The sequence below is a fragment of the Peromyscus eremicus genome, chromosome 16_21, assembly GCF_949786415.1.
Source record: "Peromyscus eremicus chromosome 16_21, PerEre_H2_v1, whole genome shotgun sequence".
In the NCBI taxonomy this organism is placed as follows: domain Eukaryota; kingdom Metazoa; phylum Chordata; class Mammalia; order Rodentia; family Cricetidae; genus Peromyscus; species Peromyscus eremicus.
Window position 1 is genome coordinate 2,391,701 of NC_081432.1, and position 22,591 is coordinate 2,414,291.

The following is a 22,591-nucleotide window of genomic DNA, read 5'->3' on the forward strand; positions in this document are numbered from 1 at the left end:
ACCGTGGTCCCCATAGCCCTCCTTTCCCACCCGGTGGCAGCCAGCAGCAACCTGCTTTCTACCCACCTCTGTCCCCTCAGCCCCACAATCCTCATCGTCCTGAAACAATCACACCACACAGTTTATTACCAAACCCAACATTTATTGAGAACACAGAGAATCAGTTGGCAGAGGCCCAACTTCAATTCAGCAAACTGAGGCCTGGCTCAGTGGAGTGTGGCCAGCCCCGAAGTCACACTCCCAGTGAGAAACCAGCTCTGGGAGAGGGGCTGTCGACCTTCCAGGCCTAACTGGGGTCTCTGATGGAGGAATGTGTGAAGGGCAGTGCCCCAGCCTGGATTTAAGAGTCCTCAGGTGTTTATGGGGGGCAAGGAACTGAGCTCAGGCAACAGCTCAGGGTGGGGGTCCAGCCGAGCCAGGCGACTCTGCTCCAGGGCAATGGCCTCAGCTGAGTGCTTGCACTTTTCAGAGCCACACTGGCAGGTGAAATACTTGCTCTTGATATCCCAGAATCGGTCACCATAGTCAAACCTGGCAGAGGAGTACAGGAACTCTTGGTACAAGGACCCAGACACTCAGAACCCATCTCAAAGAACGCTGGGAGCCTTCTCTCGAGTCGGGATCCATTCCCTTCCACCCAATCACTCCTCCAGATGGATTCCAAGTCCTTGTAGGGTCTGTTGACTCATACCACCCCAGAACTGTCATAAATGTAGGCTTCTGGCCTCCCAGCTCTGTCAACCAGAATATCCTGAGGCTATGTATGGGAGGTGGGATGGAGCCCAGGGCCTTGCACATGCTTTACAAGTACGCAGCCATTCAGCTAAACCCTGCCCCCCCCCCCCAACCCACCACCTCCTTTGGGTTTGTTTTGAGATAAGCTTTCTCTATATAGGTCTGGCTGTCCTGGAACTCTCTACATAGACCAGGCTGTCCTTGAACTCACAGAGATCCCCCTGGCCCTGCCTCCTAAGACGTGGAATTAAGACCACATGCTACCATACCTGGTCCCTCTAAAATTTTTGAGACCAGGATCTTATTGAATTACCCAGGCTGGCCTTGAACTGGTGGTTACTTCTGCCTTGACCCCTCAGTGAGGGTGTGACAAGTGTGTCACACCAAGACAGGCTGGGCCTTTTTCTTTTTTGAGACAGTCTGTTTGTGATCCCCCTGCCTCAGCCTCCTGAACGCTGTGATTATGAATGTATGCCACCACACCTGCCTTGCAGTTTTTTTTTTTTTTTTTTTTTTCAAGACAGGGTTTCTCTGTGTAGCTTTGCGCCTTTCCTGGGACTCACTTGGTAGCCCAGGTTGGCCTCGAACTCACAGAGATCCGCCTGGCTCTGCCTCCCGAGTGCTGGGATTAAAGGCGTGCGCCACCACCGCCCGGCTGCCTTGCAGTTTTAACAAGCCCTCCAAGGGACACTAAGGCTGGTCAGTGGATACCAGGTGCCCGCCACCCTCAGGCCCCAGGATTTCCGGGGCACCTCACCCCAGCTCCTCTCCAGTCCGGATGTCCCTGGAGCTGAAGAAGGCAATGCGTGGGAACCGCAGGTCTTGGTGCAGCATGAAGACCCGGACAGGGATGATGTTGGGGTCACATAGGTGGTTGATGAAGCGGCTGATGTTGCCATAGTAACGGGCATCAATGCAGTAAACCTCTCCATCCTGTGAAGGGGCAGTGCTCTTAATACCCGTCCCTACTCACCTGCCTGGCTAGTTTTCCCGCAGTGATACCCAGTCCCTCCACCCAGCTTTCCACTTGCCCGTGTCCCAGGTGGCTCCAGAAAGCAGCTTCTGGGAGCAGAGGGCACAGGTGCTGCCTGCCTACCTTGTTGTCCAAGTCAAAGAGGTAAGAATCATCCTCTCTCACATCGGCCTCAGCGTCCGAGATCAGCTCTCCAACATACCTATTGGACAGAAACTACGGTTCTGAACCTGAGCAGGGCTCCAGACCCATCTCCCGTCGTCTCAATCCCTGTAATCTTCCACTTCTCAGCTGCCCATCACTGTGAGCCACCAGGGTCACTGCTGGGGCTGTGTGGGTTACTCAGAGCCTAGGGGAGCAGACACTGGCTGGAGCCAGCCTAAGAGGGATGCAGCACATAGTCCAGCCACTGGGTGTCCCACTGCACAGCTGGAACAGCAGGTGGGAAGTGATGGGGGAGGGTGTGAGCCTGGGGCGGGCTGTGGTCTGGGGATTAGTATCCATGGTGGCTGGCTGGGTGGAAAGATGCCAGGCTTGGACACAGGGAGGCCTGTGCACCAGGAACTATCCCACAGGGTGAGGAATGGAGGACGGGGACTGAGACACTGGCTGGGATGCAGGTGAAGAGCAGTGAAGAGCGGGGAGGCCCAGGGCAGAGGGCAGGTGTTGGGAAAGCTGCTTGTTTGTGAAGTTGAGCGAACATGAAGGAAAGAAACTGGGTGGTCCTCGGAGCTGGCGAAGAGGCTTCTCTGCTGTAATGGCCAGAAGGGAGGAAGTGGACAGGAAGTAGCTATTCTCCACTTAACAGGTAAGAAAAATAAGGCTGAAGGAGGTTAAATAATGTGGCCAAGGACACACAACAGAGCTCAGCCCAAACCCAGGTCTGTCTGTCACTGGCATTCACTCAGCTAGGCAGAGTGCAGGGGAAGTGTGTGACATTTGGAAATACGCTCCGTGAGTGACATGAAATGGTGACAAGGAGCTCTGGGGCTCCGGCAGCGTGGGTGCAGGCTTTATCCTGTTGGGCAGGCGTCGGCAGAGCCCCCAGCACCAAGGCCCCCAGAGCGCACTTACTCGCAGATGAACGTGCCCTGGGGAATGGTCTGCAGGGCACGGACCCCCCAGCCCATCTTGGCTGTACGGTAGAGCTGCAGCCGCACCCTAGAGGTGGAGAGGGGGGTCATACTGAGTGTGGGACACCTGGAAGCGCCCCAGGGGATGGGAGGCGGAGGTGAGGCAGGGTGCCGGGGCGGGCGCCTCACTTGATGCCGCTCTGCACCACGCGGTTCTTGCAGCTTCTCCAGCAGGAGCATGCCTGGTTACACTCAAAGATCAGGGGGGGTTCGATCTTGTTAAACTCCTGAAGCAGCCGCCCGTCCTGGGGTGCGGAGGGAGGGGGACAGTGGTTTCAGCTGCCCGGGACCCAGAGGACTCCACAGGAAACTCCACTCTGACCCCAGCCCAGAGCAGGGGAGAGGGGTGCAGAGAGTCTACAGGTTGAGGTCAGAGACCAGGAAGTGTGCAGGCAGGCGGGCATCAGAGTCCATTTGCACACAGCTGAGCAGAGGCCCATTGCATTCCTGGCAGGGTCCCAGAACTTCCTGCCGCACCCTGTGTCTCTTCCCCCACCAGAGCAGGGTTCTGGCTCCTAGTGGGAGCGGCCAGACAGACCTGGCCAGATGAGGGACACGCACCTTGTCATACCAACAGCGGATGCTGAGCTGGCCACACAGACAGTTGGAGCTGGAGCAGTCGTCCACACATGTGCAGTGCTGGGTGGGGCAGAGTCAGTGTGAGTGGGCTTCACCCTGCTCTCAGCTGCCAATGCTTTCTCCCCCTCAACCACGGGTCCATGTTTCAGGACAGCAGTTGGTGATGGGTGAGGGGAAATCTCCATGTTCTAATGGGGGGGGGGGTCTCCATGTTCCCCGGTATGGATGTGGCCCTACAACAGGTTCCTTTCAGCTCCTGCTCCCTCAGCCAGGTGGTCTAATTTTGCTCAGCGCTGCTAAGTGTCTCTGCGGACACCTGGGACCCGTGACTCACCTGCAGGTGAGTGATGTTCCGGTCAATGTTCATCGTGGATGTCTCACAGTTCTCGGAGATGTACTTATAATCCTCTGGGCACGGCTCGCCATCCACACCATTGACGCAGGGGATGGGCACATTCTCATAGCCTCTAGCTACATCCCTGCAGAAAGGACAGATAAAGCTAAGGCAGGGCCAGAGTATTTCTGAGGGGCCGTGCTGGAGTTCCTCGGACATAAGGAGGAAGGATGGCAGACAGAATAGGTACTGGCTGGTGTGGTGGCGCCTTCAATCCCAGCACTCTGGAAGCAGAGGCAGGTGGATTTCTGTGAGTTCAAGGCCAGCCAGCGCTACATAGCAAGACAGTCTTAAAACACAAAATGAGCCGGGCGGTGGTGGCACACGCCTTTAATCCCAGCACTCGGGAGGCAGAGCCAGGCGGATCTCTGTGAGTTCGAGGCCAGCCTGGGCTACCAAGTGAGTTCCAGGAAAGGCGCAAAGGTGCACAGAGAAACCCTGTCTCAAAAAAAACCAAAAAAAAAAACCAAAAAAAAAAACCAAAAAAAAAAAAAAAACCACAAAATGATAGATACAAAGGAAAACACTGATTTTAGATTAATAAGGAATAACCTGAATAATTATGTCCCAAATATTGCACCTTTTTTTTTTTTTTTTGGTGAGACTAGGGATTGAGCCCAATAGCACATATGAACTAGCATGTGAGACAAATAAATGTTCTACTACTGAATTATGTTTCCAGCTCCTTCTGCGCCCCACCCCTCCTTGTGAGACACAGCATTATACAGCCTAGACTGGCCTCAACTTGCAATACAATTGAAAATGACTTGAACTCTTTTTTTTTTTTTTGTTTTTCGAGACAGGGTTTCTCTGTGTAGCTTTGCGCCTCTCCTGGAACTCACTTGGTAGCCCAGGCTGGCCTCGAACTCACAGAGATCCACCTGGCTCTGCCTCCCGAGTGCTGGGATTAAAGGCGTGCGCCACCACCGCCCGGCCCGACTTGAACTCTTAATGCTCCTGCCTCCAGCTTCAAGTGCTGGCTACAGGCATATGCCAACCATGCTAGACTGGGGCCTTTTACATTTTAACTGGAGACAGTGTTGCTACAGGGCCCAGGCCAGCCTCAAACATGAAATTATCCTGCCTCAGCCTCCTGTGATGCTGAGATTATAGGCATGCACCACCACACTCAGCTTGCACAGAACACACTTGTATTATAAGCTTAAGAATCTGTTCATCTAAAAAAAAAAATTAAGATTTATTTTGTGTGGATGAATATTTCACCTGCACATAAGTGTACCACATGCATGCTTGGTGCCCAGAGAGGTCAGAAGGAGGCCTGGATCCTGTGGAATTTACAGACGGTTGTAGCTACCATGTGGGGGCTGGGAACTGAAGCCAGGTCCTCTGCAAGAGCAGCTAGTACTCTTAACCACTGAGCCATCTCTCCGGGCCCCTCTTTTTTTTTTTTTTTTTTTGACAGGGTTTCATATGTAGGTACCCCTGGCTACCCTGGAGCTCAGAGACCCACCTGCCTGTCTCTGCTGCCATTAAAGGTCACCAGCCCTTTCTAGGTGTGGTGGCACACACCTTACATCCTAACACTTGGGAGGCAGAGGCAGGCAGATCTCTGTGAGTTCGAGGCCAGCCTGGTCTACAGAAGAAGATCCAGGACAGGCATCAAAACTGCATAGAGAAACCCTGTCTTGAGTGAAAAACAAAACAAAACAGAAGTCACCGCTTCAGTGCTCTTCCACCTACTTCTTTGAGGCCGTGTCTTACCATCTAGTCCTGGAACTCGGAGACCAACCAGCCTGCCTCTACCTCCCCAGTGTTGGAATTAAAGGTCTACACCACACTGGCTTCAAAATTTCCAGTTTAAATCTTATTACATCCGTATGTACATATGTACGTGTGTGTGGCATACACATGATACAGCTTACATATGATGGTCAGAAGACAACCTTCAGGAGGTAGTTCTCTCCTCCAGTGGGCTCTAGGACTTGAACCCAGCGGTCTATATGGCAAGTACTGTCAGCCACCTCAGACTGGCCTTGGTTGGTTTTTTTGGTTTTTTTTTAAATCTTCTTTTTCCTTTTTTAAGTCTGAGTCTCTTATGTTACAAAGGCTGCTCTCCAACTTGAAGGCTTAAAAGGTAGGTCTTCCTGCCTCAGCCTTGAGAACTGGAGGGCTGCAGGTGACACCCAGTTCCCATCTGAAATTCTTGGTGTTTGGTTTGTCTGTTTTTTCCAAGATAGGGTTTCTCTGTGTAGCTCTGGTTGTCCTGGAACTCACTCTGTAGACCAGGACAGCCTCAAACTCAGAGATCCGCCTGCCTCTGCCTCCCCAGTGCTTGGATCAAAGGTGTGGGCCACCACCGCCCGACTTGAAATTCTCAAAGTTTTGGGTATCTGGCCTCGAACTCACAGTCCTCCTGCCTCAGCCACCTCCAGGGGTTGGGACACGTTTTTCTCTTTCTTTTTTCTTTCTTTATCTTTTTCCTCTCTCTTTTTTTTTTCCTTCTTTAAGTTAAGGTGATCCCAGTTGGCCCGGAACTCAGTATATAGACACAAACCAGGCTGGCCTCATTCATAAAGATCAGCTGTTTCTGCCTCCTGAGTGCTGGGATTAAAGGTGTGGGCCACCACGCCCTGCTTTTATATTTTTTCAATTGTGTGTTGAGTGCGTCATGCTGTGTGTGTGTGTGTGTGTGTGTGTGTGTGTGTGTGTGTCTGTGTGTGTCAGGACAACTTGGAGGAACTGGTTTTCTCCAGCTATCATGTGGGTCCACGGACTGAAATCAGTGTGTTAGTTTGGCAGCAGGCTCCCTTACCCACCGAGGGTCTCCCTGGCACAGTCCTTCATTTCCATCTGCCCTACTGGCAAGAGGATTCTAGCAATTCTGGGGCATCCTGTGCCTCTGAGGGACTCTGGGGCTGACAGTTCGAGGTGGCGGCAGTGGTCAGGGGTGCTGGGGTCGCACTTACCGGCAGATGATCTTCTCGGTGCGGACAGCCCGGTTCCCCACCCCGAGCCTAAGCTTGCGGTTGAGCTGCAGTGCAAACCATACGTCGGAACGCTCTGGGGTCAGATCCCAGGCTGTGTCTCCTTCCTTGTTCCGAAGCTCAGGGTTAGCTCCACGAGACAGGAACAGCCTGAGGAGTGACAGAAAGCCCAGGCCCGGGTCAGAGCCTGGGCAGCGGGTGTGGGCGCCAGGGCCTGGGGAAGCTGGCGCTTACAGCACACAGTCATGGTAGCTCTCCCTGGCAGCGATGTGTAGTGGTGTGTCCCCGTGGTAGTTGACGGCATGGAGGTCGCACCGGGCGTTCAGGAGGACCTCGGCAATGGCAGCGCTGCCCGTGAAGGAGGCCCAGTGCAGGCAGATGTTTTCCTCCTGTGGAGGGGCGGGGCAGAAATGGTGTCCGTGAATTCAGTCTGCACTTTGCACAGCGGTCCCACAGCTACCCGCCACCACTAGCCCTCAGTGCTGGAGAGTGTCCCTCACGTTGTCAGTGAGGGTGACGTCGGCACCCCGGGTCAGCAGCATCCGGATCACGTCAATGTGCTTGTGCTCGGCTGCCCAGATGATGGGCGTCCAGCCCCCACTGTCCTGAGGGGGGAAGAAAAGAATGAGGACCCAGCCTTGCTGGCTAGCAAAGAGCTCAGGAGCACTTCCTCGGGGACAGCTGAGGCCACAGAATGGGGTAGTACCCAGAAGCGCACTCCCACACACCCACAGGGGACCTCACTGGACACTTTCAGAGATAAAGGGAGGAACTCAGAGTTCCACGAACCACAGACAGGACTGAAGGGAACCAGCATAAGGAGTGGGAGGCGGTGGGAGCAGGTCAGCAATCAGGGAGAGGACCGAGGGGGACGAACGCCCAGGGACCTGTGCATGGGAGGCGCGGCCAGGCTACTGACCTGCGCATTGACGTCCACTTGCCCTGTGCTCAGCAGCAGGCTAACCATCTCCAAGTTCCCAATTTTGGCTGCATGATGGAGACAGGTGGAGCCATCTTCTTCCTGAGGGAGACGTGAGCCAGTGAGCCCTTCAGTTGGCCCCCACCCCAGTCCTCCCTCCCTCCCTTCCTCCCTCCCTCCCTCCCTCCCTCCCACTGCCCTGCACCACTGCCCTCCAGCTCCTTCACCTTGCTGTAGACACAGCCACCCAGCTGCACCATGTACCGCGCCACCTCGAGGTGGTTGTTCACCACGGCCTCCATCAGCGGCGTGCGTTGTTGCTTATCCACGGCATTGATGTTGGCTCCTGCCTGTGAGGAGGGGCAGGAGAGCTGGTACCAGGGAAAGGGTGCTGGGGAGGGGGAGAGAGCTGGACAGTGAGGTGTGTGTGTGTGTGTGTGTGTGTGTGTGTGTGTGTGTGTGTGGTCCGCACGCCTGACCTGCAGCAGCACATGACAGATCTCCACGGACCCCTTCTGCGCGGCTGCGTGCAGGGGTGTGCGCTTGCTCTGCTGGTCACTCTGGAAGTTGGGGTCCAGGTTGTCTACTGCAGGGCCGGAAGAGACAAAGGGTAAGTGAAGGAGTGGGGCACCACTACCTCCAGGGAGGCTTCCCAGGATTCCCTGCTGGGCAAGCTGTGCTGGCCACTCAGTCCCACCCTGCACTGGAGGAGGCACTCGGCCCATGCTGGGCAAGCTCACGTGAGTTATGCATATGACCACTGAACTCAGCACCAGCAGGCCACCACTTCGCCATCACTAAGGGTCATGTGACCTTCCCACTGTACCAAGTCCTCGGTTCCTGGGGTGGGATATGGCACTCACGCAGCATAAGGATCACCTTCTGTAGCTCCCCCTGCTTCACTGACAGGTACAGCTGCCGTGGGTGGAATCGGAGCTTCTTCCGCCTGTCGGGGGATGCAGGGCGAGAAGGTGGGCTGTTCAGATTTGAGCACCAACATCAGCACCTGCTTCTCTGGCCCAGTCCTGACTGATACCCTGAAAACAGCACCAACTTACCTCTCTGACTCCTGAATGACCAAGGCCTTCTCCAGGGCTTCACGGCCCGGCCCTGGGGGCAGACCCACAGCTGAGAGGCTGCCCCCGTTAGGCAGGGTTAGTGAAGGCCCTGAGCTGTCGATGGTGTCTGTCAGGGGATCACAGGGCGGGCGCCGGGGCTCTCCATGCCCTCGCATTCGCGCACTGTGGGAGAAGGTTCTGAGGTTTGGGGGCAGGGGAGATAAGATGGAAAACGGGGCAGGGGGCCAGGGGAGGGAGAGGCCAGTACCTGGGCTGGGAGGTATCTGCTCGCCCTGGGGCATCTTGTGCCAGGGGTATCGGGGCAGGAGCTGCCGCGCCAGCCGGAGGGGTTCCCCCATCGCCCCGGGGAATGGTCACCTCCTGGGCCTCCGAAGCATCCTCTCCACAGTGGGGACAGAAGACCATCCCATTGAGCTGGGACACACAGGCCTTATGGAAGCGGTGGGCGACTCGGAAGTCAGGGTGGCATTCCAGGAAGGTACCCTGGGGAGAGAGGGAGGGCAGTGAGTCTGAGCCCTCTCCTGCATTAGGCCACCCACCTACCCTGGTGGTAACTCACGCACCGCTGTGCAGAAGTAGCCGCAGCCTGGGCAGCAATGGTGCTTGACCATGCGGGCACGGTGGGCCTCACAGAGTACCATCAGCGCCACTCGACTAGAAGGCCGCATGGTCTCCCGCTTGAGGATGGCGGCATTGCAACCCGACAACTGGGGAGAAGGAGGGTGAGGGCGGATCGGTGAGGCCAGGGCCCAGGTTCACTCTCCCTAGCCTCCCCAGCCAGCACCTCAGACCCACCTCTCCATCCACACTTTCCGTGGCCATGCACTTGTGTCCCGCTCTCTCACTAATGCGGTCTATCTTGGGTGCCTCCATGCGGCAGCTGCAGAGGGGCAGCTCCTCAAACCCGCGCTCCGTCTCCAGTGAAGACGTGTCATTGGACACCCCTTGGACAGGAAGAAATGGAGATGATGCAGGCCTTGCTCCTCACCCCTTGGAAGGGTCCTCTCCTTCCCACCCAGCCGCCCCTCCACATTCTAGAACCCCAAAGCCTGGACTGAACACCCCAGCTCTGGCAGGATTTCCCTCCACCCCCACGGGCACCCCTAGTGGCTCCCTGCCCCGGCAGTTGGCAATTAATTACCAGCGTGGTTGGGGGAGAGGGTCCCCTCGCTGGGCAGCTCCAGGGACCCCAGAGGGACCTCCATGTACTCACTGGGCCCTGAGGAGCCCACACCATTCACTCCTGACACAGAGACAGAGAGAGTGAGAGTGGGAGCTCGCGGGGCCTGGGCGCGTGCGCACATGCGGTCCACGGCGAGCATGCATGAGCATCCGAGCGCGTACTACTCTCTGGGGCCGGAGGAGGGGACCCAAGGGCAGAGGAGCCCTCTTACCTCTCGGCTCCTTGGCCCTCGGAGGCTCCCGCTTCCGCCTCTTCCTAGATGGCTTCACCCACGGGCTGTCTTTCCGCCACTTCTTCTTGGTCTTGCGCCGGCCGCTGGAGCCACTCTGTGGAGGAGCAAGACTCAGGAACTCTGCTCTGACTCCCAACAGCTCTCCACTCCTCCAGGGAAGCCAGTGTCTGCCCGTACCCTGTCAGATTGGTTGCCTGACTCCTCATCCTCCTCCTCTTCCTCCTCCTCCTCTTCCTCCTCCTCTTCTTCCTCCTCCTCCTCTTCTTCCTCCTCCTCCTCTTCACTCAGTTGTTCAGTTAAAGCTTCAACTTCAGACTGAAAGAGGAAAATCAGGCTGAAAAACAGCCGCCAACTGCACCCATCTCCTTCGAGAGCAAGACACAGTGAATCCAAAGGCCCCATAAGGTCACCTCCCCCTCTCTGGAGGTGATGAGGGCAGGAGGCAGATCGGGCTGGATAAAAACAGGCACAGAATACTACACAGCAGTAAAAAGGCCGGTTTCATGAAACACAGACAGACGCGACTACCCAAGGCGACAAAACCAAAACATAAGAAGCTAATGAGTTGTTCTCTAACGAAGGGGACAGGCGGCCGTCACCGGAAACCACAGGCCCAATGTCTTCTTTTTGTTTGTTTGGAGACAGGGTCTCACTGGGTAGTCCTGACTGGCCTGGAACTCAAGAGATCCAACTACCTCTGCCTCTGGAGGAGGGTGTCAACATTTAACACTAAGAAATGACCAAACATCCTACACAGCTTCCAATGACAGGGGAGGGGAGGAGGCACCAGTACCCACTTCCAAGTTTTCTTGAAAACGAACAAACAAACAAAAAAACCCCAGAAGCTCCAGATGTGGCAGCATTCGCCTGTAGGACAAGCACGTGGGAGACATGAGGCAGGAGGATCAGAAGCTCAGGGGCTGGAGAGATGGCTCAGCAGTTAAGAGCACCTTTGCTCTCAAAGAGCACCTGGGTTCAGTTCCCAGCGCCCAAATGGTAGCTTGCAACAGTCCGTGACGCTGGTCTCAGGGCATCCAAGGGTACATGAGATTGCATCCTGAGACAAACAGCTAAGAACTAGAGGGGAATCCGCTTCTGGACTATGAACAGCTTAATCATTCACAAGCGAACAAGGTTGGAGGAATTCGGCCCCCACTGAGCCAAGGGTGAGAGTCCTGTAAAACTGACTTGCTTTCAATAGGTAATTAGGGAGAAAATCCTTTCATGAGTGGCAACAAGCTCCTGTAATCCCAGTCCTGGGGGTGGGGGTGGGGGCAGAGGCAGGTGAAATTGAAGTTCAAGGCCAGCCCAGGCTACAAAGTGAAACTCTGTCTCAACCCTCCAACTCCCCCCCCCCCCCCAGCATCCCTTTAATCCCAGCACTAGGGAGGCAGAGCAGGTGGATCTCTGAGTTTGAGGCCAGCCTGGTCTACAGAGTGAGTTCCAGGACAGCCAGGGCTACAGAGAAATCCTATCTTAAAAACCCCAAAAAACAGAAAAAAATAAAAGAGGAATGGGGTAAAGTGACTGCTGCTCTGATGTCGGGGTCCAAGCTCGATCCCCAGGCTTCACAGAGAAAAGCCAAGTGCTCCTGCACATCAGAGCTTGTCTGGTGATGTAGATCCAAGTACCGCGCTTGCCAAGCCCTAGCTGCAACCTCAAACACCGGGGAAATATTCTTAAAAACTCAAACCCACGTAAGAGACAAAACCCCCGGGGCCTACATGGAAGCAGAGAACCACGCCCCACAAGCTGTCCTCTTTCCTCCCAACACTGAAGAGGCAGAGGCAGAGGCAGAGGCAGGCAGGTTTCTAGGAGTTTGACATTAGCTTGGTTTTCCAGTAAGGGCCACATGGTGAGACCCTGTCAAACAAAAACAAAACTAACAAAACAAAGCAAAACACACTACAACACCATCAAAATAATGAGTAAGTTACCCAGAAAGGAAACAAATGAGCCACCACCGAGCAGGGAGGCCATGTTGGACAGAGAGGGGCAGGGACGAGATGGGGGATGAAGAAATGGTTGCAGACCACACAGGGCGGAGGATTAGTGAGTGTTCTGATTAAAGAGAAAGAATAAGACTGGACAGGGAAGCAGAGGGCCGGTCGTGCCAGCTCACCTTGCTGTCAGAATCCACTCGCTCATCCACAGAGTAAGAGTCATAGTAGAGGCTGAAATCATCGCCCACCACCGTCTCCCACTCTTCCAGGGGCCTGGGCTCTCCTTTTTCCAGGGTCACATCTCCTGAGGCCCGGGCAGAGCCAAAGTCCTCCGACTAGAAAAAGGTTGAAAGTCTGGGGCTACTGGACTGGCCCCCACTCCACTCCTCCCACCCGCCCCCAGGCCTTCCTCTTCAGCTCACCAGGCTGCCAGAGTTCAGCTTCCTCCTTTTGGCCACATCTGGAAAGACAGAACAGCGAGGACAGAGCTCTAAGCCCTGGGACAGAACACACCAAGCCACAGGGAGTGTGTATGGAGAGGAGCAGGGGTGGCTAACCTGAGGTCACCTTCCCCAGGGAGTGCATGTCATCACTCATGCGGAAATGCTGCACTTCAGGGGGCCGCTTCTCGGGGACTGGAGGCTGGAGCATGAAGGAAGGACTTTCAGTCAGAAGGAAACCTGGGGGCCTGGTGTGGTGGCGCACACCTTTAATCCCAGCACTCTGTGAGCTCCAGGCCAGCCAGAGCCTCAAAGTGAGACCCTGTCTCAAAAACAAATCACCAAACACCAACAAAAAGGAAATCTGGGCGTATACAGGCTGGAGGAAACCTGAGGGCACTGCGCTAATGAAATAAGCACGTTACCAAATTAAATTACCATTCTGCCTCCACCAGCCTAGAGCCCTGGCGGGAGAGCTATGGTTGGGCACAGCTCCACAATGCTCCCTGAAGCCAGCAAGACTGATCAGCAGTTACCGGTGTCTGCAGCCTAGCCTGACCAGCTGAATTCAGTCCTCGAGACCCAGATAGCGAGAGGAGAGAACTGACTCCCAAAGTTTCCTATTTTTGTTGTTGTTTGAGACAGGCGTCACAAATCGCAGGGTATCCAGCCCTGGCTGGCCTGGACTTCCCTGTGTACATCAGGCTGTCCCAAAACTCTCAGAGCTCTTCCTGATTCTACCTCCCAAATGCTGGGATTAAAGGTATGTATCGCCACTGCCAGCTGAAATTAGTAATAAAAAAATCAGTTGGTGGATATAGGAAGAAAATGTGAACAGAAACCCACAGGTGCCGGGCGGTAGTGGCGCACGCCTTTAATCCCAGCACTCGGGAGGCAGAGCCAGGCGGATCTTTGTGAGTTCAAGGCCAGCCTGGGCTACAGAGCAAGGTCCAGGAAAGGCGCAAAGCTACTCAGAGAAACCTTGTCTCGAAAAACCAAAAAAAAGAAAGAAAGAAACCCACAGGTCTCCGATGTGGAGCTAAAATAGTATCTATTTATTACTTATCTACACATCTCTGTGAGTTTATGTGCTCAATGTGTGAAGGCCAGAAGATGGCATTAAATCCCTGAAACTGAAGGTGGCTGTGGGCTGCCACACGATGTCGGCATCCGAACCGGAGTCCTCTGCAAGATCTATTTAAGTACTCTCAACCACTAGCATCTCCTGAGTGGCAGAGCAACAACACCCAAAAACTGTCCCGAAAAAACAAAAACAAGTAACAAGAAAACTGCAGGCCATGGAAATGACTCAGTGGGCAGGGAGGTCTGCTGCGTAAACTCTACAGCTGAGGCGGATTCCTGGACCCCACAAAAAAGTGGAAGGAGCCGGGCGGTGGCGAACGCACTCGGCAGGCATAGGCAGGCGGATCTCTGTGAGTTCAAGGCCAGCCTGGTCTACACAGCGAGTTCCAGGACAGCCAGGGCCACACAGAGAAACCCTGTCTCAAAACCAAATAAAAAAAAAAAAAAAAAAAGAAAGAAAAAGTGGAAGATCAGGCTCCACAAAGATGTCCTCTGTCCTCCACTGCCCCCCCCATTGCATATACACACTTAAGTACAATTTAAAAAATTGTGTCTACACCAGTCTTAAATACTACTGATGTAGCAGGGCGGCGGTGGCACACGCCTTTAATCCCAGCACTGGGGAGGCAGAGGCAGGTGGATCTCTGTGAGTTCAAGGCCAGCCTGGTCTACAGAGCGAGATCCAGGACAGGCACCAAAACTACACAGAGAAACCTTGTCTCAAACCCCGCACCCCCCAAAAAAGAAAAAAAACTACTGATGTAGTAATCACATTAACTCACCACCTATAACAGACCTAAACTACAAGGAAGCTATGTGTAAGTCATATGCAAATATTGACTGCTTGGCTGGCCTAGAACTCACGAGGTCCACTTGGCCTCTACCTCATAATTTTATATGAGGGGCTTGAGCAAACATGGACTTTGTACCAGAGAAGAATAATTACATTCTGGTGAGGTAATCACTTTCTGAGAAACAGAAAACAGCGGGGTTGGAGAGATGGCTCAGTGGTTAAGAGCACTTCCTGCTCCTGTGGAAGACCTGGGTTCAGTTCCTAGCTCCTACATGTGGCTCACAACCGCTTCAAACTCCAGCTCCAGAGGATCCACTGCCCTCTCCCAGCCTCGGAGGGCACCAGGCACACAAAGTGGTAAACAGACATACATGCAGGTAAAATAACACAGTAAGAAACAGTCTGAAAAAAGAACTGAGAAGCAGCAGCTGGGTGGGGTGGTTCTAAACTAAACCCTGGGTATCACAGCAACTTCAGAGAACCTATACTATCTGAGGCCACCTCAAAGACAAAAATAAGATAAAAAGCCAGGTGGGAGGCAGAGCAAGTCGCACCTCTGTGAGGCAAAGGCCAGTCTGATCTACATAGTAAGTGCGAGGCTGGCGAGGCCAGCCAGCGCAATACAGTTGAGACCTTGTTACACTTTTACTCACACACACACACAAATAAAAATAACCAACCACCCCAAACAACAATAAAACCTCCCAAAACAACAAAACAAGACCCAGACTAAGGCTACACAAACCACACCTAGACACCACACCTTTTCAACCTTGTCGTAACTGGATTCTCGGGCCCTGCCACTCCCATTCGGTCGGTCACGCATGTGGCCTTCCCAGGGGAGGGTTCCCGGCAAAAACTTTAGGCCGGCTAAGAGTGGGCTCAAAGAACGGACGGGAAAAGTTCCCTAGGGACCCGCTCAGAGGTAGAAAGGAGGAAGGCTGAGCCTGCAAAGTGATTTTGCTAAGAGTAATTAGGACAATAACTATATAATTAACTCTACATCTGTCAGTCTCCTCCGCTGGCCACCCCTCCCCCAAGGACACAAACTCCAGGAAGCCTGCAATTACTCTAGTCACGGATCAAGCCCAGCCCCACATCTGACACTTGGTAGCCTATTGGTAAATTCGAAAAAAAAATCTGAATACAAGAGGCCGAAGGCTAAATCCCGGAAGGGGAGGGGAAAAAAATGAAAAAACAACCCAACAACAAAAACAAAATTTAAAAAAAGGCCCATCCAGAGATCCCCCATTCTCTCCACCAACTCCCACCTTCTCACCTGACCGTTGCCTGGTTTGGACATGGTTTTCCGGGCTCGGTGTACTTTGGGCTGCCCCTCCTGGCCGGTAGTCGCAGCCGGAGGGGGTTCAGGCCCGGCAGCGGCAGCTCCCTGGGCCCCGGGCATGCTCAGCAGCCTCATGGCCAAACTCTGGACCGAGGGGGGCGACTTCCCTGCCCCAGTCATTGACATTTTGGCCCGACTGGGACAGGCGCCCCCCTTGCTGGGGGAAGAGGGGAATGACTTTGTGGCATGGCCTAGAAAAGAGGCAAGCAGGCAGGGTGCAGGGTGAGCAAGCCGGCAGAAGGTCCTTTTACGCCCCCTCTCCCTCTCCCCCCAGCCTCTCACCCAGCAGGATTCGGCCCCCATCTCCCTCCAGGTTCTCGGGTTCATCCCCAATGAGTGGTGTGGCCCCTACAGGGGTGTCAGCCCCCTCATCGCCGACGGTGACAGTGACAGAGGCCGGAGAGGAGGGACCAGCAGGCTCCATGGAGTCGGGGTCGGCCTTGGGAAGGGTCTCCTCACTAGGAGAGGTGTCCCCCAAAGAACCATGAACTGTCGGGGGAAAAGAAAAAGTTCAGGGCCTCAGGCTGCGGGGATCCGGGTGGGGGGTGGGGAGGGTGGAGGTCCGGCCGGGCCTGCTTCGGCCACACTCACCTCTCTCGGGGGCTCCTCTGGGCTCCTTCTCCAGCAGCAGCGCCCCCATCTCCGCGGGGGCCTCCCCCTGGGAGGGGAGACAAGGGACCGGAGGGCCCGTCAGCCCCGCAGGCAGCTGGGGGGCCCAGGACGCCTGGGCCCTGGGCAGCGAGAGCAGGCTCCGGGGCCTACCTCGTCCTCGGTGGGCGCCCCCCCTGCCGCGGCCGCGGCCGCCCGTGGGGGCCGCACGCCCCCGCCCCCGGGCCCGCATCAGCCCCCTCCCTCTCGGCAGACCCCGCATCTCTGGGGCCGGGAGCAGAGGAGGGGGAGGGGGCGGGGCCTCCGCGCCCCGGCCCCGCCCCCTCCTCCCGGCTGCACGCGCCGCTCCCCCTTTGTCCCCCAGGCCGCGGGGACCCCGGCCACCAACCCCTGCAACGCCCGCTGCGCCCCAGCCCGGCGGACGGCCCCTCGCGCCCCTCGCGCGTGCTCCCGGGGTCGCGGCGCCCACCGCCCACGCAGGGGCAGCGGGCGGTGGCACGCGCGACTCGGCGCCCACTCCCCCCACCTCCCACCCCCTGGTCCCCTCATCCGCCCCCGGTGTTGGCCCCCTGGTTTGCTGCAAGTTCGGCTCGGGCCCCCCGGCCCCGTTGCACCCCCGGAGCATTGCACGAGTGCGCGCTTCCCCCGGGCGCGCGCGCGGGCATGCACCCGCCTCTCCCCCTCCCCTTCCGCACCTCGGCGGCCGCCGCCGCAGCAGCTCCCGCCGCCGCCGCCATCGCCGCTTGCGCGGGGGGCCGAGCCGGCGCGCGGCCGCCCCGGGTCACGTGGACAAGGAGGGAGGGCGAGAAGACGCCTTAAAGGAGCCGCTGCGGGCCTTTGGGCCATTTTTGCCCCCCAGAGTGGCCTCGGAGGTCCAGAACTAGGGGCTACAGGGGAGAGGGCCTTCACTCCCAGCCTGGGCTCTGCAGGGAACCACGGGTGAGGCACGTCTGGGCTGTGGCTTCCCTGTCCCCGCCCGGTTTGGGTAACACGTGAAGCCCGAGCCTCTGCAGCTGCTGTGTGTGTCTTTCTGGTTCTGAGCCACCAGCTAGAAAAGGCTGGGCCTTAGTTTCAGATTCGTCCTTCTAGTGCACAAGAAGGCGACAGACTCGTGGAAGACACCTCTACTTCTGGGTCAGTGTCCTTCTGAAGACTGAGGGCAAATGTCTTCCGTGCATTCCAGGCCAATTACGCCACGACGTGCACTAGAGATGCGAACTAAACGCAGCGGCCTCAAGGGTGACTACGTTCTATAGACTGTAACCATTTTTGCCCCACACTTCTCAGTCGGGGGTCAGGGTCCAGCGGACGGCTTAAGAGTGAATGGTACACCGGCAAAGTACACCGCCCCGACACTAGTCAGGGCCGCATTCCCCTTGGGCGTTATGTCCTGCCTGAAGTTTGGAACTACCTGTGTGGTTTCACACGCAGTACTGGACTGGCAGGTAGTTATGTTAGCGGGCCCGAGGCCAATTCAGAGTCTTATGGGAACTGTAGTTCTCTTTGGATAAGAACTTTTCAGAGCTTTCTGGGAATTGTAGTCTTCCAGGCACTCGCACATAAGTTTAGCCGATCATTCAGCTTTCCTTAAAACACGAACCGATGGCCAGACAAAAATGTTGGACACAGACGTCTGCCTGCCATCTCAGTGGGTGCACTGGCCGCCCAAACCACACAGTATGTCCTCACCAGGACTGCCAATCACTTGTGTGATAAGAGTTCCACCTAGGTGTTGAGGTTGCCCAGCTGGAGGAGGGCTTGTTCCCGACCAGAGGAGCTCCCTGGCATGGCCCTAGTCCCTGCCAGAGGCTGGGCTCCTTTTGGCACGGGAATGTAGTTGTTAGCTCTGGGAGAGGCTGTCTACAGTGGGTAGTCAGTCATACACATGCAGTTGCCAGAATATAAAGAAAAAAAATGTTTTGTTCTGTTTTTTATTTTGTGGAAAACAAAGAAAAACTAAAACCCCAAACTCCAGAAAAAATCCTAAAAAATACGATTTCTTAAAAAATACTGTATAAGTCTCTACTCCTCTCCCTCCCCCAACAGCCTTCCTTGTGTTCTTTTTCCTAAGTGCCCTGCCCCCCACCCCTTCACTATCCACTGTTCTTGCTATTGTACCCCCATGTCCCTCACCTACCCAGGCTGCCCACCCTTTTCTCTTACCTGGCACATGACATTTTGTCATTTTCGGTGAGCCTTGGACCTACTGCCCCACTTCCCCAGCATGCAAGAACCTCCTCCCCTTCCTCTTCTGGGACTTCAAACCTGTCTCCCCCTACAACTCCCTTTTCCCTGTCATCTACTCTAAACAGGAGCAAGAAAACTGCATCCTGCCAATCCCCCACAGTCCCCACCCCCACCCCACCTCAAGGAACCCAAATCTCCCCCCAGACAACTTCAGCCAGGAAAGAGCTGTTCTCCACACTCTCAGCCTTTGCTTTCCCCTCCCTCCACACTGTTCGTGCACCTTGAAAAAAAGAAACCTTTCTTTGGGACCCCACATTCCCTCAGCCTTGTCAACCCTGTCTCCGGCTCCATTTTCGTTTTTCTTCTGCTCTTTGAGGCAAGGTCTTCTCTCCAATCTTCCTCCCTCCAGATGTGTGCCTGCCCCAGAACCCCGCCCCCCAATCCTCCCGGGGCCCAGGAACCCCCAGCCTCCCGGCCCATCAACGGATGAGGACGTTGATCTCCGCCACGCCTGCCTCCAGCACGTTCTCGGCTGTCGTTTTGCCATGTTGCTCCTTGAGATGCCGCCTGATGGCTGGCTTGTGGGCGAATCGCACGTCACAGTAGGAGCATCGATAGGGCCGCGCTCCCGAGTGCAGGTTGAGGTGATCGTGCAGCGTGGACTTCTGCGTGAAGCACTTGCCACAGATCCCACACGAGTGCGACTTGACGCCACGGTGCACGTTCATGTGGCGGTTAAGGTTGCTGCTGTGGTTGAACTGCTTGCCACAGCGCGGGCACATGAAGATGAAATGTTGTGCACGCATGTGGAAGACCAGCTTCTCCACACCCTGGAACACTTCCGGGCATTTGGTGCATTTGATGTTCTTTAAAGGGTTTCCACTTGAGAAGCCCCCAGGCAGGGGTCCCCGGCTGCCCCCTGCCCCTAGACTGCCCCCCGCCCCCCGGGCAGCCATGGCCACCGCTGCCGCTTCCACTAGGCCCGAGGTGGCCCCCACACTGGCCCGGCCTCCTGGGATCAACAACAGGCCTTCCCCTTCGGCGTCCTCAGACAGGCTGTAGCAGGCCTTCACCACACCTTGCGGTGGGGCTACAGTGTTGGGGGCCACGCTACTCTGGGCCAGCTCCCCCAAGTGGCTGCTCACAGAGGCCCCAATACCCAGACCCCCTGCTAGGCCTCCAGGGGGTTTGAGCCTGTGTGCCACTTCGAGCGCAGACTCCACCTTGACAATGCAGATGTCAGAAACATCCTCATCCTCATCCTCGTCCTCGTCCTCCGCCTTCAGCTCTAGGTCCTCATCCAGAGGAAACTCCAGCTTCACGGGTCGCAGGAGCGGAGGAGGCAGAGGAGGCGGGGGTGGAGGTTTGGGGGCTGGCTTTGGGGTCCTGGCTGGAGGGAGGAGGGATTTGGTAGCACTGACACTGCTCACGAGGCTAGCCTCGCTGACCCCATCCTCTTTGAGGCCTATTTTGGGCTCAATGAACTGGCTGAGGGCGTTCCGGCATTTCTCCACCACGTGCTCCATTTGCAGGTAGGAGGCAGCCGTCAGGTAGTTCACGATGTCCCTGACTGCGAACTCCAGGGCGCCCGTGTAGCACGAGAGGAGCAGGTCCGCCACAATGCGTGCGCTGTGCATCAGCGAGACCTGCAGCTCCGAGCTGGGGTTCAGCAAGAACTGGTCCCGGAGGAACGGAGAGCAGGCGGCCAGGATGACCTTGTGGCCACGGAATTTGAGGCTGTCGGCCACGATGGTCACATCGCAGAACCGCTCCTCCGCACGGAGCTGGTTCATGTTCCGCAACGTAGCGGCCTCGTGGCCAGGCAGCTGGAAACGCAAGACTTCCACCCCAGAGGCCATTGTGGCGGGAGTGGACTGCCCTGGGTGGGAAGGAAACCGGTCAGAGACAAAGGTCTCCGGCTGTCGCGAGCCAAGGCTCCAGACCCCTCATCCCCACCTCCCCGGCCTCGGCGCGCCTCCCTCAGTTTCCCCAATTCCGAGGAGGCGCGGTCCCTCCGCGGAGGGAGGCGTGGTTCCCGGGGGCGGGGCAGCGGCGTCCACACCCCCCAGTCCCGCGGCCCGCGCGCCCATGGGAGAATGGAGAAAGGAGTGGGTGGGGGTAAGAAAAAAAAAAATCCGGGGATTGCGCTCTGGGGGGCCCCCACTTGCAGGCTCTCCTCACCCGCCTCGCCTCTAGCCCGGGCCGCGCTGCCGTGAGTCCCCCTGTTCACGTCCTCCCGCCGCCCGGACAGGTCGTGCACGCCCCCCTCCCACGCGCAGACCGCCGTGGCACGCCCCCCCACAGACTCACGACCCTGGGTGCACGCTCCTCTCACCTGGCCCGGTTCCGCGTGCTGATTTTCCCCCTTGGTCCCCCACCCCCCCGGGGCCAACGGCTCCCCCCACACTCGGGCAGGGCCTGGGCAGCGCGCAGGCGCGGGGGCGCACGGGGCGCGCGCGCGGGCCGGCTCCGCGTGGGCGGGAGGGGGAGGGGCGGGGGCAGTTTCGCCGAGTGTGCCGAGGCCCCGCGCGCCGCGCAGCGTCCGCGAGGACTCGGGGAGGAGGAAGAGGGGAGGGAATTAAAGGAGCAGGGCTCCCCCCCTCCGACCCCCCTTTCCTCCCCGGCACCCCCACGCGGTTAAAGGGCTGGACAGTCGTGCCTCCCCTTTGGCCAGGATTATTTGTCCGCCAGAGCGGAAATACGCTCCACACAACCCCCCCCTTTCACGCTCCCCCTCCTCTCAGCCTCTGGGGCCCGCGGACCATCTGCGCGTGCGTGCCAAGGCCCGCGCGCTCGGCCCGCCCCCGGCTCCCAGAGCACCCCCCCCCCGCGCCCCTGCGCGCCCCCGCTCGCCCCGCCCGCCCCGCGCCCCCCCAGCGCGCGCGCTCCCCGGGAGCTGCGCAATCTGCGCGGCCACCTGCTCCAGAGCCAGGCGTCGCTCCCGCCCGCCCAGCTGTGCCGAGCCGGCACCTCCCAGGGCCTCCGACCTGCTGGTGGCCTGCCGAGCCGTGGATCGCTGCTGCCCACGGGTGCATCCTCCGCTGGATGTGTGCACAGTTCCTCTGGCCACACTTCCAGACTTGTCCGAGTCTCTTGAAGCTAGTGTCTGCTGGAGTCCTCCTGATCTAAAACGTAAATTTCACTTTCCACAAAGCCGGCGCTCCCAGCTTGCCTCGCTTCAGAACAGTTACTTAAACTCATCCCCTTTCTATTTCATCCATTCCAACTTCTTGCCAAGGCCAAGATCTCCATTCGTACTGTGGGAGATTGATGCACCTCCACCGTGTAATTAACCCTGGACTAATCCTGCATATTATGCAGTTATTTTTACTTTACATCCATCTTTACTCTTTCCCTGCACACATCCCTTCCGTTCCACAGCCTCTCCTCCAGGGAGATACTCCCCGGCCCCAGACGCCCCCTGTGCCCGGCACTTGGCTTTCATTGTCGCTCCCAAACTCAGTTGCGTTCTCCACAACTTCAGTGTGAGTACTTTATGGACACCTGTCTTTTTCGATGCTTGGGGGGGGGTGTGTGTGTCAGCCTCCAGCAGCACAGGGTTCAAAAGGAATCCTGTAACTTTTATCTGAGAGGGCTAAGGGAAAAGACACTCACACACTCTCTTGATGGTTTCCTTCAGACCCCTTTTTAATTCTTCTTTTGCGTTCTCTATTTTCCTGATGATTTCCTTCTCTCATTCTTGATGATTTCCTTCTAACTCTCTTTATTCTTGATGTTTTCCTTCTAGCCCATTTTAACTCTATTACTTCACTTACAGCTCATATATCCCTGCAAAATCTTTCAGGCAATATAGAGATTACAATGTGGTTACAGTCTGTTTTTCAAGTGAATGATTACAATGGATACAAATAAAAACCATGGGGTTGGGGATTTAGCTCAGTGGTAGAGCGCTTGCCTAGCAAGCACAAGGCCCTGGGTTCGGTCCTCAGCTCTGGGAAAAAGACAAACAAACAAAAAAACAGCATGTTTTCCACATCCCTTACATGATTAAACATTTT

At 56.4% G+C, this 22,591-nt stretch overlaps 2 protein-coding genes across 6 annotated transcripts; both read right to left on the reverse strand.

Annotated features, from left to right (window-relative positions):
- Positions 1 to 121: 121 nt before the first annotated feature.
- Ehmt2 (euchromatic histone lysine methyltransferase 2) lies at positions 122 to 17,010 on the reverse strand. 4 transcript variants are annotated; one of them, XM_059281448.1, is made up of 27 exons: positions 16,368 to 17,010; positions 16,059 to 16,265; positions 15,711 to 15,967; positions 12,673 to 12,757; positions 12,538 to 12,575; positions 12,295 to 12,450; positions 10,350 to 10,487; positions 10,152 to 10,266; positions 9,899 to 10,000; positions 9,553 to 9,701; positions 9,321 to 9,464; positions 9,005 to 9,240; positions 8,737 to 8,919; positions 8,542 to 8,654; positions 8,158 to 8,264; positions 7,906 to 8,028; positions 7,679 to 7,780; positions 7,260 to 7,364; positions 6,994 to 7,148; positions 6,742 to 6,909; positions 3,755 to 3,899; positions 3,403 to 3,480; positions 2,971 to 3,086; positions 2,783 to 2,869; positions 1,832 to 1,910; positions 1,493 to 1,668; positions 122 to 531 (listed from the first exon to the last, which is right to left on the reverse strand). In XM_059281448.1, exons 1-27 carry the CDS (start codon positions 17,008 to 17,010, stop codon positions 351 to 353), a joined length of 4,188 nt encoding a protein of 1,395 aa, XP_059137431.1. In that variant the 3' UTR covers positions 122 to 350. The 4 variants fall into 4 exon arrangements, with proteins under 4 accessions (XP_059137431.1, XP_059137433.1, XP_059137432.1 ...); XM_059281450.1 differs by having other exon boundaries at positions 8,542 to 8,624; positions 16,368 to 16,659; XM_059281449.1 differs by lacking the exon at positions 9,899 to 10,000.
- Positions 17,011 to 19,045: 2,035 nt separating this feature from the next.
- Zbtb12 (zinc finger and BTB domain containing 12) lies at positions 19,046 to 20,959 on the reverse strand. 2 transcript variants are annotated; one of them, XM_059244065.1, is made up of 2 exons: positions 20,908 to 20,959; positions 19,046 to 20,451 (listed from the first exon to the last, which is right to left on the reverse strand). In XM_059244065.1, the coding sequence occupies exon 2, from the start codon at positions 20,429 to 20,431 to the stop codon at positions 19,052 to 19,054; it is 1,380 nt and encodes a 459-aa protein (XP_059100048.1). In that variant the 5' UTR covers positions 20,432 to 20,451; positions 20,908 to 20,959; the 3' UTR covers positions 19,046 to 19,051. The 2 variants fall into 2 exon arrangements, with proteins under 2 accessions (XP_059100048.1, XP_059100049.1); XM_059244066.1 differs by lacking the exon at positions 20,908 to 20,959 and adding an exon at positions 20,754 to 20,824.
- Positions 20,960 to 22,591: the final 1,632 nt, after the last annotated feature.

Coding starts and splice junctions, on each gene's coding strand:
- Ehmt2 (XM_059281448.1), bottom strand. CDS start 17,010: ATGCTCCGGGGGTGCAACGGGGCCGGGGGGCCCGAGCCGAACTTGCAG. Junction 10,488..12,294: donor GAGTGGATTCTGACAGCAAG/GTGAGCTGGCAC, acceptor TTCCTCTTTCAG/TCTGAAGTTGAAGCTTTAAC. Junction 1,911..2,782: donor CAGGGCACGTTCATCTGCGA/GTAAGTGCGCTC, acceptor TCTGTCCAATAG/GTATGTTGGAGAGCTGATCT.
- Zbtb12 (XM_059244065.1), bottom strand. CDS start 20,431: ATGGCCTCTGGGGTGGAAGTCTTGCGTTTCCAGCTGCCTGGCCACGAG.